General features: G+C 52.1%; 5 protein-coding genes across 5 annotated transcripts in view; 2 read left to right on the forward strand and 3 right to left on the reverse strand.

Moving 5' to 3' along the window:
* Positions 1-2579: 2579 nt before the first annotated feature.
* Positions 2580-4664, reverse strand: GUITHDRAFT_85675 (hypothetical protein). The gene is made up of 6 exons (XM_005836649.1): positions 4212-4664; positions 4119-4146; positions 3334-4027; positions 2982-3282; positions 2872-2934; positions 2580-2829 (listed from the first exon to the last, which is right to left on the reverse strand). Exons 1-4 carry the CDS (start codon positions 4243-4245, stop codon positions 3256-3258), a joined length of 783 nt encoding a protein of 260 aa, XP_005836706.1. The 5' UTR covers positions 4246-4664; the 3' UTR covers positions 2580-2829; positions 2872-2934; positions 2982-3255.
* A 247-nt stretch (positions 4665-4911) lies between these two features.
* GUITHDRAFT_162088 (hypothetical protein) lies at positions 4912-6022 on the forward strand (the record flags this gene model as incomplete). Its single annotated transcript, XM_005836650.1, has 4 exons — positions 4912-5147; positions 5292-5790; positions 5841-5865; positions 5939-6022. The coding sequence occupies exons 1-4, from the start codon at positions 4925-4927 to the stop codon at positions 6020-6022; spliced, it is 831 nt and encodes a 276-aa protein (XP_005836707.1). The 5' UTR covers positions 4912-4924.
* A 186-nt stretch (positions 6023-6208) lies between these two features.
* On the reverse strand, positions 6209-7625 carry GUITHDRAFT_104693 (hypothetical protein; the record flags this gene model as incomplete). Its single annotated transcript, XM_005836651.1, has 12 exons — positions 6209-6237; positions 6289-6355; positions 6465-6506; positions 6553-6621; positions 6667-6712; positions 6879-6951; positions 7006-7039; positions 7087-7154; positions 7207-7268; positions 7312-7368; positions 7419-7521; positions 7571-7625. The coding sequence occupies 12 exons, from the start codon at positions 7623-7625 to the stop codon at positions 6209-6211; spliced, it is 705 nt and encodes a 234-aa protein (XP_005836708.1).
* A 23-nt stretch (positions 7626-7648) lies between these two features.
* Positions 7649-9314, reverse strand: GUITHDRAFT_104694 (hypothetical protein; the record flags this gene model as incomplete). The annotated part of the gene is made up of 5 exons (XM_005836652.1): positions 7649-8016; positions 8073-8141; positions 8187-8369; positions 8422-8535; positions 8693-9314. The coding sequence occupies 5 exons, from the start codon at positions 9312-9314 to the stop codon at positions 7649-7651; spliced, it is 1356 nt and encodes a 451-aa protein (XP_005836709.1).
* Positions 9315-10246: 932 nt separating this feature from the next.
* The window catches only part of GUITHDRAFT_135893 (hypothetical protein), a gene marked incomplete at both ends in the record, with an annotated part of 7435 nt that continues 5031 nt past the window's right edge, over positions 10247-12650 (forward strand). The window contains 16 exons of the mRNA XM_005836653.1: positions 10247-10252; positions 10361-10391; positions 10562-10659; positions 10805-10840; positions 10885-10958; positions 11011-11087; positions 11141-11175; positions 11261-11339; positions 11389-11470; positions 11521-11563; positions 11621-11679; positions 11753-11804; positions 11860-11897; positions 12018-12090; positions 12140-12211; positions 12418-12501. Of these exons, the coding sequence (XP_005836710.1) occupies positions 10247-10252; positions 10361-10391; positions 10562-10659; positions 10805-10840; positions 10885-10958; positions 11011-11087; positions 11141-11175; positions 11261-11339; positions 11389-11470; positions 11521-11563; positions 11621-11679; positions 11753-11804; positions 11860-11897; positions 12018-12090; positions 12140-12211; positions 12418-12501 (939 nt within the window). The remainder of the gene's footprint in view (positions 10253-10360; positions 10392-10561; positions 10660-10804; positions 10841-10884; positions 10959-11010; positions 11088-11140; positions 11176-11260; positions 11340-11388; positions 11471-11520; positions 11564-11620; positions 11680-11752; positions 11805-11859; positions 11898-12017; positions 12091-12139; positions 12212-12417; positions 12502-12650) is intronic.

Genomic DNA, 12650 nt, shown 5'->3' on the forward strand with positions numbered 1-12650 from the left:
TCACACTTGGGACTTGGCAACGTAAAGAATGGTCAGGTCGCTCAAAGACATCTACCTGAACAGATATCACCATTCTACATCAAGAGAACCATCCGAAGGCAAGCGATTCAAACGATCTTCAACGATGCCTTGAAAGCTCATGAGACTGCTGTCTTCGATTGGGATTGTTACACACACGCATGTGAAAAAGTAGCCAAGTATGTCACAGAGAACGAAGATCTGACGAAACTAGCATCCAGCAAGGAAAGCCACCATCATCCGACACTCAAAGATCAGAGAAAAGATCAACATGCTTCGTCGTCTATCAAACATCAGCAAAGGAAAAATCAGCAGCAGCAGCAGCAGCAGCAGCAGCAGCAGCAGCAGCAGCAGCAGCAGCAGCAGCAGCAGCAGCAGCAGCAGCAGCAGCAGCAGCAGCAGCAGCAGCAGCAGCAGCAGCAGCAGCAGCAGCAGCAGCAGCAGCAGCAGCAGCAGCAGCAGCAGCAGCAGCAGCAGCAGCAGCAGCAGCAGCAGCAGCAGCAGCAGCAAGTTGACGGGCCGGAGGAGGAGAAGGAGCAGCAGCAGCAGCAGCAGCAGGTACCAGAGCAAGAGCAGGAGCTCCAAGGCCAGCAGCAGGAGCAGCAAGACAAGCAGCAGCAAACCATATTGCAACAGGAGCCGCTGCTTACACAAGAGCATGACCAGAATACAAACGAGGGGGAGCAGCAGCAGCAGCAGCAGCAGGAGGCAGCAACGCTACACCATAAGACGAAAGATAGAAGAGCAAGGAAGGATCAAATTGCTCCGACTGTCGGCAAGAGTTTGATGAAGGTTTCTCGGCATTGGGAGTCTTCTCCTCTCAACTTCGTTCGTCCTCGCAAGAAGAGCGTCTCTCCAGCGAGAGCTCATCCCAGCGTCCAGAGTGAGTCCCTGAAGCATGCGAGGATCGAGCCGTACTTGCAGTTTGACTTCTTCAACTCCGAAGTCGAGAAAGACAAGTTGTCTGCCATGACTCTGAATCGTTTTGAAAGAACCATCAAGAACGCCAGGATAGTCGAGAAGGTGATCCAAGATAGCATGCAAGGTTTCAAGAAGTACGAGGGGGAGATCAGGACAATCTTCCTGCAATGTCTGCCGGTCTCGCAGCGGTCTAAACTCTATGAAGGCAAGTTAGACTTCGAATCGTACAGACAAGCCATGTCAAGGCTGAAAGGTTTCCTGACCTTGCGCAAACAACTTCACGGGACAGAAAGCTTTCAGGCTGAGGAAGAGGAGAGGGTCAACCCCGAGACGGATGCAGAAGAAATGAGGAGACGAGCGGAGAAGGAAGTGTACATGGCACTGATGAAGGTGTTGGTGTCTCAAGGAGAGCCGCAGACCAAACGAAGGAGGAGCGAGGGAGCTCGAGATATCAACAAGGAGAAGTTCTTGGAGGTCCTCGTTGACAACCGACTCGTAGATGACGCCAAGGTTGTACCGTCCGAACCTGATGGAGGAATCCCCAGCTGGAAACGAAGACTGTCCATGCAAGAAGCGGAAGCCTTGTGTGAGGACCTGAAGCTGTGCTTAGGTAGTAAGATGTTGAACGAAGGCAAGGTGTCGTCTAGAATATGCCATGCCCTCTCCAGGTTTCTGAGCAAGACTCTGCAAAGGGAAGGAAGCAATCTGTTGGAAGAGCGTGAGATGGACGAGAAGGAACAAGAAAAAGAAGAGAAGGATCACGTGGAATCACATGAAACTGCAGATGCTGCCTCAGCACCAGCAGCTGACAAGCCAAAACACAAGACAGAACCCACAATCTTCACGACTAAAGCACTGAATGCAAGCAAGAATGGAGATACATCACAACTGAAAGAAGAGTTTTGTCGTCACTGTCTCCTCCTGGTCCAAGAAGAATGCCACAAGCAGCACTTGCCGGAAGAATGCTTCCCTCTGGTCTCCGGGTTTTTCTGTGATTTCACCCTGTACAGGAAGCATCTCCCAGCAGACTCGCAGACGATGAGTGTGGATGGCTTCGTCAACGCACTCAAGGAGTGGCATCAAGTGTTTTTTCCGTCTGCATTCAAGAGGCTGAAAGTTGACCCGAACCACCCGAGGAAGGCGCCTGTCAAAGAGCACGCGGTCGACCTCCAGCTGCTGAAGGAGGAGGGGGAGAAACTTCTCGGCGAGCTGCTAGCGAACGGGCCTGCAGAAGAGTACGACTTTGTCGACTACTGCAGAGCGTGGAGGGTCTTGTTACAAGGGTTTCACGGTAAAATCACTCTGCAGCCAAGTCCGGAACCCAATGGAGACGAGAGTGAAGATCGCATTGAACGAGCGTCGAGGGTTTTGTTCCCGGCCAAGAGGTACCTGATCGCTATCAAAGTGCTCAAGGACGCAGGGGTTGTGCCTAAGTTCATGACGATCCCCCGCGTCTTCGAGGTCATCACGATCAGCAGGAAGAAGTCCGAGGGGAGCAAGCCTTCTCTCCGCTCCTTGTTTGCTCGGGTAGCCAAGGAGGTGGACTTACAGAAGTTCGCGCTCAACGTCGAGCGCAACCGATGGGATCAGTTTGCTTCCGTCGTCAGCTGGAACTTCTCGTATGCTCTGCGACCTGAGTACCAGGCACGCGCCATCCTCTCCCCCTGGTCTCAGAAGCACAGGATCGCTGCCGTCAGACCTCGGACGGGTATCCGAAAGATTCTGATGCAGCAAGAAGAGTTCAGGCGGCAGAACATCCAGAAGCTCCTGCTGAGGAAGGAGAGGGAGCAGAGGAAGCTGCAAGATCAGATCGCCAAGACTCAGGAGGCCAACGAGAAGCTGCTGGTCAAGCAGCTGAGGAGGAAGAGGTGGACAGACGCGCTGGAGGAGGTGAGATCATAACGTGCCAGCAGCTCCTGACATCCCTTGAAGGTGGACCACACGTGCCTGGAACTGAAGAGGCAAGAGGAAGAGAGCTTGAAGTCGTTGCCCAAGGTGAAGGAGAAAGCCGTGTGGTCGTTGGTGCTGACAGCAGCTTGCAGCTGTCATTGCTCGGGATCGTGCATGGATTGAAAGACACACTCAAACGAGCGAAGCAGTCAGAAACGAATCACTTCGTCCTCAAAGAGAAATCCAGGTCCCTCGCGAAGCGACTGGGCTTCCCCAGCTACGGGTTTCGATTGTGATGGCCAGAGAAGGCGCGCAACAACTCTCTCCTGCTGATGTTTTTTACTTTTCTAATTCTTTTGATTGTCAATCCCGTTGAAGTCGAACAAAGACAGTGTATATCGAACTGATCGAAGTGAAAATCTGCTTTCATCCTATTAGTTTGAGAATCTCTCCCTGAAAATTGACGTGGTCACAGAGCAGTCAAGCACCATCAGCGTCTCTCACCTCCATCGCCATGGGATCAATCTGAGACGGATACTGCAGCACAGGCTGTCCATTCCGGTCCACCACAAACTTCTGAAAGTTCCATGGAATGCTCTTCATGCCGAAAGTGTCCTTGAGGTAGGAGAACAGCGGGTGGGCGTACTTCCCGTTGACCTCGACCTTGGAGAAGAGAGGGAACGACACATGGTACTTGCTCTCAGCAAACTTCTTAATCTCCTCGTCAGATCCTGGCTCCTGCCCCCCGAACTGATTGCAAGGGAAGCCCAAGACCGTCAGACCTTGCTTCTGATACTTGCTGTAGAGTGTCTGGAGCTCGCGGTAGTTCACATCCGTGTACCCGCAGTTGGAGGCCAGGTTCACTATGATCACAACCTTCCCCGAGTACTTGGACAAGGAGACCTCTTCCCCATCGATCGATCTCGCCTTGAAGTCGTAGATCGAGTGCGGCTTCCCTGTGACGAGCCCAGCTACGGCGTCAGCTGCCTTCTCCGTGAAGGACTGACGAGCGATCTGGTAGGGCTTGTGAGGGAGGGTGAGCTTCTGCGACTCCTCGTTGTACTTCTGGATCTTAGAGAGCGCGATCCCTCCTTGCGGACTCGGGCTCGGCTTGCGATCTTCCTCATACGGGCTCTGCATGAAAGCGACGAACACCAAGGTAGGGAACGCGAGAAGCACGACGAGAATCACACCGCCCCTGAGAAAGAGCTCAAGTCAGCATGCAGCAAGATGAGGATGCAGAAGTTGATGCATGCTGCCTCATGCTTTCAACCCCCACGTTGACTCACCGCCCTGTACACCGCATGGGGCCGTTTGCTTGCGAAGGATCAGTGTTAGTACATTGCGATGATGGAAGAGGACAGAGACGAAGCTGATCTCACCTGGAATGTGCTTTTTCTTCGAGCTGCCGTGCATCTCTGATTCTTCTGAGATCAAAAAGGCGTCCGCAGACGGAGGCTCCTCGTCCTCGTTATCAGAAATTTTGGTCTTTTCTTTTGAAGTGTTCCAACTGTCTCAATTCAGCCCGAGCGACCGTGACATCCACCTGGCACGTTCAGCGTCTGAATGTCGATGTTTGAGAACGGATATGTCTATCCTCCCTCCAGGCAGGCGTTGAAGAATCAGGGAGATTCGCTAACGTCCCGGCAACAAATTTTTCCAGCTCTTCCGCTTGCTGCTTGCAACTAACAAGGTCTGAACCTTGGAAGACTTGTATGGATTACTTGTTGATACTTGTTCCTGCTTGTTGATTATCTCTCCATAGCGCTCCTGTCGCTCATTGCCTCTTTCCACTGCCGATCCTCCACTCCCGCGCTCCGGTGTCACGACATGTGGCGTGTCAGGGGGTGCTACTACTATTTTAAACGATAACATATATTTTACCGGATGAAAAAAACAGTTTTTAAAATCTATAAATATCATGTTGCAGATACGAACCTCGTTTGACCGAGCTTTTACTATACAAATTTTCTATATATTTCTTCTATATTGTACCAAGTTTAAATATAAGTTGAATATATAGTTTTAGAAAGTGTTAGGTGAACGCCCAATGTAACCGTTTTGTAACCAGAGTATCGACTCATCCACCCAAACCATGTCCCCTGCCACGAAAGTTGCGGCGATGCTGGTGATGGCGGCTACTGCTGCTGGCGTTGTAGCTGGAGAGATCCCAAAGTCGCTCTCGAGCGAGCATGACAGGATTGTCGTGTCGCATCGCCCTCAAGGAGCGACATCAGCTGCCTTCCAGCTCCACTACTTCTGCCTCCAGGGCCTTGGCGAACTCCCTCGCCTCATCCTTGAGATCTCGCAGACCCCATGTGAGTCACCAGCGCCTCCTGCTACCCCTGTAGATGCCCTGCTGCTCATGTCTGCTGCTCATGTCTGCTGCTCGTGTTTGCTGCTCATGTTTGCTGCTCGTGTTTGCTGCTCGTCTCATCCCCTGCTGATAGCGTTGATGGCAGATGACAGCGTGATGTACTTCACCACCAAGGAGTACAAGTCCTTTGCTCCTTTCGGTCAGATGCCCGTGCTGCATGTGAAGAAGGACGACGGGTCAGAGGCTTGGCTGGCACAGTCAGGTGCCATCGTGCGGTACCTGTCGAAGAAGCTGGGGCTCTCCGGGGCGACGGAGGAGGAGGAGAGCATGGTGGACATGGTGTTCGAGGGCTCGAAGGACATCATGGGCAAGAAACCAGCAGTCCATGAAGCTGTTGATAGTGACAGTACCGATGCTCAACGTCTCCGTATGTATCTTGAGAAGAGCGAGGGTCTGCTGGGGTCGAAGCAGTACTTCGTCGGGGACAAGCTGACGTACGCCGACGTCGGGATGTTCCACGCGCTCTACACCCTACAGGAGGTGGGAGACAAGTACCTGGACCGGGCAGGATACAAGTCTCTCTCTGCCTTCGTCACCCGCATGGCCTCGCTGCCGAGCTTGTCGGCCTACCTGTCGTCGGAGAGGTACTTGCGCGCTTGACCCTGCTGCCTCCCTCCCCTCACTCGCCTCGCAGGCGCGTGCCGCTGACGGAGAAGGAGGTCAGTGACGCCTGAGGGTCGCGCGATGCTCACGCGCGGGGGAGGCGATGGGAGGTTGACTTGTGTGCTGCAGCTCGGCAAGGGGTCGGACAAGTACATCTACACGCGCGAGCTGCCGGAGGGCATGATCAGAGAGGAGGGCAAGAAGGAGCTCTGAAGGAGGTAAGCCTTGAACCTTTCACTTGATTACCTCTGATAACATGTCGACCCTCCTCGCAGCCCTCACCCTCTCCCTCCTCGTCTTTCGCTTCCTTCCCTAGCGCTTGACATACAAAGAATAACCCCACACCGGCGGATGCTTCCTCCTGGCGCCGGCAGAACCACCAGCTTGTCCTGCATCGCCTCACCTGCCGCTACCCATGAGCTCCTCCCCTGCTCCCTCTCTCCCTGCTCCATGCGCTCTGCCTCCTCGCGCCTGCTCACCTTTCCGACCGGAGATGCGGCCGCTGCTCCACTTGACGGCAGCCGCGGCCATGGCAGGAGAAGCGAACTGACAGTCGCGTCAACGGCTCGTGGGGAGGAGAGGAGGGAAGAGGGAGAAGAGGCAGGAAGATCGAGGAGGGAGGAGAGAGGAAGAGAGGGAGTGTCACAAGGATCACCTGAGCGAAAGCATAGAATTGCCTCATTTGGAGCCGGATGACCTGAACAAGCGGATGAAGAAACTTCTCTTCCTCCCATCGTCTTCACCTGTCCGAACAGCTCCAGTCTCTCTCTCAGCTGCTTCTCGTTGAAGCCGTAGATCCCTCCCAAGTACACCTGACCGGGGGTTGAGGTTGCAGGGGCACCATGTTTCATTCTTACCACGCATCCTTCCTTGTCTGCTAGTGGATCTCTGACAGCTCCATGGCTGATCAATGGATGCGAGTTTAGAGGGGGATAGATTCGCAAGAGCGAGACGAGTGGGGAAGGAGCAGAGAAGGAAAGGGGCACGAAGTAGACGGGCAGGAAGATTGAGAAAGGGACATGACATGAAGCAGGGAACGATGAAGGAAGGGAAGGAGGACAGTGATAACCAGAGCTGCTGGAGGGAGTCGCTCCTCTGCTCCCACTGAGCTCGGATGCTGTGCCATGTGCCCATGACTATCGCTGTTGGTAGATGAGCGTCACCGCAAAAATGAGAAATGTCAGCAGCGGAGAGACCTGTCCTCCTCCATTGCTTCAACATCCTACCGACCTACAAACACCTTTGAGTTCTTGTGGACATGCAACACATTCGCTCACATCGCGTTCCGTCTCAGTTACTGGGGCGTCCACTCTTGACTTCATGGTTTGATATTGTGATATACATTCTGAGAGGTAAGTGAGATGAGGCAAAGCTTGTGGTAAGTAAGCAGAGATTACCTATGCTGTTGGCGACTCTACTTGGAGAATCTAAGATGTGTAGTAGGGTGTTTCCCTTGTCGCTGCCATTGCGTCAGAGGTTATCGGCAGTTCCAGCAACAGTACCTGGCATCCTCTATTCGCATTTTCAGTCTGTCTATTTGCTCTGGTGATAACAAGCTTCTGGGGAAAAGATTTCAGATCGGAATCATGCGATCCAACCTAAATCTTACTCCAAGTCTTCTCGCAACTTCAAAGCTTCTAATTTGGATTTCGCGGTTTGTATGCAGGATTCAAGTGCGGCAACCACAGAATTTGTTTCAAGAGAGTGATAGCCTGTGCAATGCAATAAGGAGAAGAAGGAAGATTCATAATTCCAATGTACCTTCATTCTCAACCGGATCCAAGCCATCAGCACCAAAGGAATACCACCTGACCATACAGTCACAGGCTCTTCACGGATTCATGCAGATACACGCCTCTTGTTCGCGTCGAGAAGAAGCACCTTGCCGTCGTCATTCGATTTTTTCACCACATCATTCAGGGCAGAGACGACTTCTTCTGCTGACATCGCACTCTTCACTGCATACTCATATTCGGGCTCGTCCTTGTGCGAGGCCACAAGTTTGCTTCTGATACCCTGCTCAACAGATGTCGTGTCCTCTAGGGGAAATTGCTCCACTTGATCGATGGCAGCGCTTTCATTCTTCTGGTCCAGGTTGATGCTAAGGTCGTCGTCCTGGTCCCCCTCGAAGGGGGAGATTTTCTTAGAGACCTGGACAGGTTCGAGGGCTGACATTGCAGTCCACGAATCAGCTCTTGAGGAAGAGACTGTGAGAGCAAAGGAGTAAGAAGCGTTTGTGAAATTCAAATATGTATGTAGAGACCATGTCGGCAGAGCAGAGCAGAATTCGGTGTCACATTCTCGGGTTGCAAGACAACATGATTTGAAGACGCTGGCAAATCATCTCAATTCAAAGGGAGGTCGAATAGATTGATACCTTTCTCACTCCCTTTCTTTGAGCCAGGCACAATTTCGACAGACCTCTTCTTCGTTGCAGAACTTTTTGTAAAACTAGTCGCCTTGGAGTTTGAAGGGACATGATCTGTCTTTAAAAAGTCATCATAGATGTCGGCAGCTTGAGGCGATTCAAGATTGAGCTTGACACAAGTTGATGGAAAACCTAGAAAAGAAAACTTGACACAGGGGACCCAACACAACTTAAACGAGATTACCCTTCTTGCCGTTCGTCAGTGCTGGAACTTTCAGCTCTTCTGACGGAGAAAAGTCTGAACTGATGTCCCACTCGTGCTCAATCTTCTTGACATTTCGAGAAACCTGCTTTTTTCCTGCAATACACTGTCACGATGCGGAGAGGTCTATCTCTGCCTCGTGGACCTGATGGCTGCCGTGGCGGAGACAAGAGCATCCTGTAGTCCTGTTGGAGGGGCTTTCTCACCCGTCGAGGATATTCCTTTGATTGTTCCGAGACTGCTCCTAAATCACCCCGCAATGCTGCTGCCAGCGCGTCGTTCGCACGCGTCCCCCATCTCGGAGAAAGCTGCCCGCTTCTTGTCATTCTCGGCGCTGGTTTTCGCGCTGCAACCAACGGAGGCTGTCTGCTCCTGGGGTTTGTGTTCGATGCCCGCTTGGTAGTTACGCGCTTGACGCTGGGAGGTTTAGGGCGACCTTTCAGAGCTCTCTTAGCACAGAGGTTCTCAAGGTCTTTCCTCACAGCCTTGGCAATGTCTCCTTCATAGCTACTGTCACCCCGATCGATGCTTTCCTTGTCTGAAATCAGATCCAGCCACTTGGGCTTCGGAGCCTCCCTGCGCTTCTCTTCTTTCCAGACCGAGCTCCAGTCCGGATCGCAGGAAGTGTCGTCTTCTGAGCTGTGAGAGAGCTGCCAGTCCTTCTTCCGCCTTCCTCCTGCAAACCGTGTCCCCCCTCGCAACACAAGCCTTGTAACCTGACATTGCTCGTGCCCCTGCAGTTCCACCAAGGTGATAGGAACATTCTTGTTTCCGTATACGATTGTCGGCAACTTGGTGAGTGAGTCAGCACCAACTCCGTCATCCTGCTGGCAGAGGATGGCAGAGACAACGATCAAAACCTTCCAGATCTGCATTCCTACATCATCCGCTCTACATGGGGTTGGCGAAGTTGTTGAAGCGCATGCAGCGCCCGTGGAATCATGCCCAGGATGGCACCCTGGTGATGATAGAGCCTTTCCGTTGACTTCGTGCCCAATTCATCTCCTCGCAGCGAACGACAAATCTGAATCCTGGGTCGGCAAGGCTATCTGGATCAAGTGTCAGAACAATCTCAGTGCGAATGATCCTCTCTAAATCTTCCAAAATCCTTCGAACACGATATTATGAGATATTCATGTCATTAGATCATAGCGTTTCTTGTTCATGTTCTAACACTGATGTCCATGTTCCAAGTCCTGCCCTTCCTCCTCATCATCTATTCGTCCATTCATCCATCAGACCATCACTCCCTCCTCCTTCAATACTTTCTGTCCTCCCTACGCCCCTACCATTACCGTCATTTCTTCCCCAGCCCTCTCTCACCATTTCGCTCCCTCGTATCCTTCCTCTCATTCCCGCCCTTCCCTTCTGACCACCCCACCCTCATCCTTACCTGGTGAGTGACACACCCACCTATTTAAATTCAACACCCACCTCTTTCACTAAATTACCATCATCTTGTACCCTACCTATGAAATTCGGTATATTCATACCTGATATATACCCCTTTAAAGTACCCCATTAATTGTGTGTACCTACCCCCTACAATTCAAGACCCAGTCAGGACCTTTTGATCCCCCGTTTCTCTATTAACTAAATTCTCAAAAGAGCAATGGCGGGGTTGGGGTGGTGTGTAGAATTTGAAAGTTTGAAACTTCGGAAACCTCGGAAAGATTTTGTGAATGAAAGTTTTCTAATGAAAGTTCGCCCATGACCTACTAGGAAGTTTATGAAGTTTTGACGCTAATGCGGTACCTGGCCGGGGGAACGCTACTGCTGCTGGCAATGCTGGCGAGTGGGAGCGAAGATGAAGGTTGTTCGAGCATGATCTACGAGATGCTTTTCTTGCTCCATCTGAACTTTCTCTCCCCTGATAGTTTCCTGCCCTCTTCTTATATGACTCAATTGATCTGCATCGCAGGTCACCATTTCTCCTTCAGTTACCTTGGAAGGTATGAAAGTTACAGTTCCTCTCCTCTCTGGTTCTGACGAGATCTCTATGGCTCGTCTCTTCTTGGTCTGCCTTTTCTCCTTCCGAAGAGAAATTTCCTTCTCTATGTCTCCCGAATTTTCAGCTGACGCTCTGTCTATCAAGTATTTCCATTGCTACTTCCTGCTATAGGTGCTGCTGACCTTCTCGAAATCATCAGGTCATGTCAAAAGTTCGGATTAGATCCTGAGGTTCATCGGAGATCCTTGAGAGAGTACATTGAGAACAAGGTCGGCTAACAGCTGCCTTGCCATCGAATGCCAGATGCTTTGTCACGACAGTTCGTGTTTGCGACTGACCTTCTTCACATGTTCATGTGCCGTTGATCATGCTTGCAAGTGTTGCTCATGCTCCCACGTATGATTCAGTCTGCAGGTCGCAGAGCACTTCGATGACGAGCGGATTCGAAATGTGAGGGACAGGCGCCTTCCTGTCCTCGTTCTCACCGTGCGAAGGGCATGCTGTCGCTGGATAAGGAGGCGAGATGGTTCGCCGAATCGGTCTGTAGAGATTTTCCATCTCTCCATGGGTAAGAGAGAAGAAGTGAAGGGAGAAATACACGAGATTGAGCTCAACAATAGGTTGGGACACTCAAGATTTTCGCTGAGGAATGAGCCCCGAAGGATTATCGACGCCTTCCCGTTCTTCAACGAGATCGGTAATCATACGTCTTGACTGTGCAGATGCATTCTTGGACTCACTTACTTGAAGAGATATTGCAAGTTCGTATCAAAGAGCTGGATCCCGTGAGATTCATTGCTCGCTCTTGGAGATTCATTGCTCGCTCTTGCCGACTGTTCTGATTCCCATGCTCTTTCCTTTGACGCGCAGGTCGTGGATAAATTTATCCTGGTGGAAAGTGCAATGACCCACTCTGGGTTCCCGAAGGAGCTGATCTTTGAAAGCAACCGTAACCTGCTCGTGAGAAGCATCTCGGTTCTCGTTGACACCTCGAGCAGGCAACTTCTTCGAACCATGGCTTGAGAAGATTGTCCACATTATCCTCGACTCTCTGCCCAACTCGCCAGATCACTGGGTCAGGTGAGACATCGAAACCTTGCTGCCAGCATGTCTTACAAACTTCTCGACAGAGAACGAGCGCAAAGAGATGGAATCCATGAAGGGTTGGAGCAGGTCTTTCCTGCAGATCCAGTCCTCCAGTCAGTTCACGAGTGACGTTGAGCGCTGTAGTCTGGTGCCGATGGGGAAGACCTCCTCATAGTCTCAGATACCGACGAGATCCCAAGAAGGTGCAGTCCCATGTTGACCCTCCTCCTTGGTTCGCTCAGCGGCTGGTTCGCACGGTTACTCGCCTTTCCTCAGGTCAACCATCCGGGCCCTGAGCTGGTGCGATGGTTTCCGATCTCCTCTGCAGGTGAAGAGCTGCGGGGGGGGGAGGGGGCATGACGAGTTGACTTGAACTTCCGAAGCTTCGTAGCGCCTTCTTCTACTACTCCTTGGAGCACCGGTGTCGTTCCCCTCCCCTTCCCCATCCCTCCCTCCTCTCGCATCTTGACCTTTCCTCCTTCCTTGACCCTCCCTCCCCTCCCCTCCCACACTGCCCCTGCTAACGTTTCCCCTCTGCCAGCTGGACAGAGAGGCTGGACGTCGGGTACCGACCGTTCCAATGGAAGCAGCCGCGGGCCATCCTGGTGTCTCAGGTCGCACTAGGAGCATGTGATCGAAATCCTCTCACACCTGATCGGGCAGTTGGCCTTCCCCCGTCTCACTGTCAACCATCTCCGGTATGACCCTGCAGACGAGGCTTCCAACAATATGGATGTGAGTCCTCCTGCTCCTCATCATCATCATCCTTCACCTTCTTCTCCTCCTCGTGCTCCTCCCCCTCTCCTTCACCCCTTCCTATTTGGAAAGCTTTTCCCCCCTTCCCCTCCTCGTTCCCCTTCTCATTCCGTTGCTTCCTCCTTCTCCTCTCTTGCCCCATCTCCTTCCCTTCTCCACCTCCTCCTTGTAAAGTTCTCCGGCAGGTCATACTCGACGCCAGCTGGCACCTGAGTTTCTTCGGCGGTGTCGATCGAATCAAGACTAAGATTGAAGCATATGCGCATCAGGTACCCGGGAGATCGCACAGCCCATGTCTTGACGGCACTTAGGAGAACAACGTGGCCGAGCTGAAGAGCACTGAGCACTTGATCAACTCTACTAAGCAGGGACAAGATTTGTTTCGAAGAGGTCAATCCTCTCTCTCTCTCTCTCTCTC

Source organism: Guillardia theta, assembly GCF_000315625.1.
Source record: "Guillardia theta CCMP2712 unplaced genomic scaffold GUITHscaffold_17, whole genome shotgun sequence".
NCBI lineage: Eukaryota > Cryptophyceae > Pyrenomonadales > Geminigeraceae > Guillardia > Guillardia theta.

Coding starts and splice junctions, on each gene's coding strand:
- GUITHDRAFT_85675 (XM_005836649.1), bottom strand. CDS start 4,245: ATGCACGGCAGCTCGAAGAAAAAGCACATTCCAG. Junction 4,028..4,118: donor CCCATGCGGTGTACAGGGCG/GTGAGTCAACGT, acceptor GCTCTTTCTCAG/GGGCGGTGTGATTCTCGTCG. Junction 3,283..3,333: donor TTGATCCCATGGCGATGGAG/GTGAGAGACGCT, acceptor GTCAATTTTCAG/GGAGAGATTCTCAAACTAAT.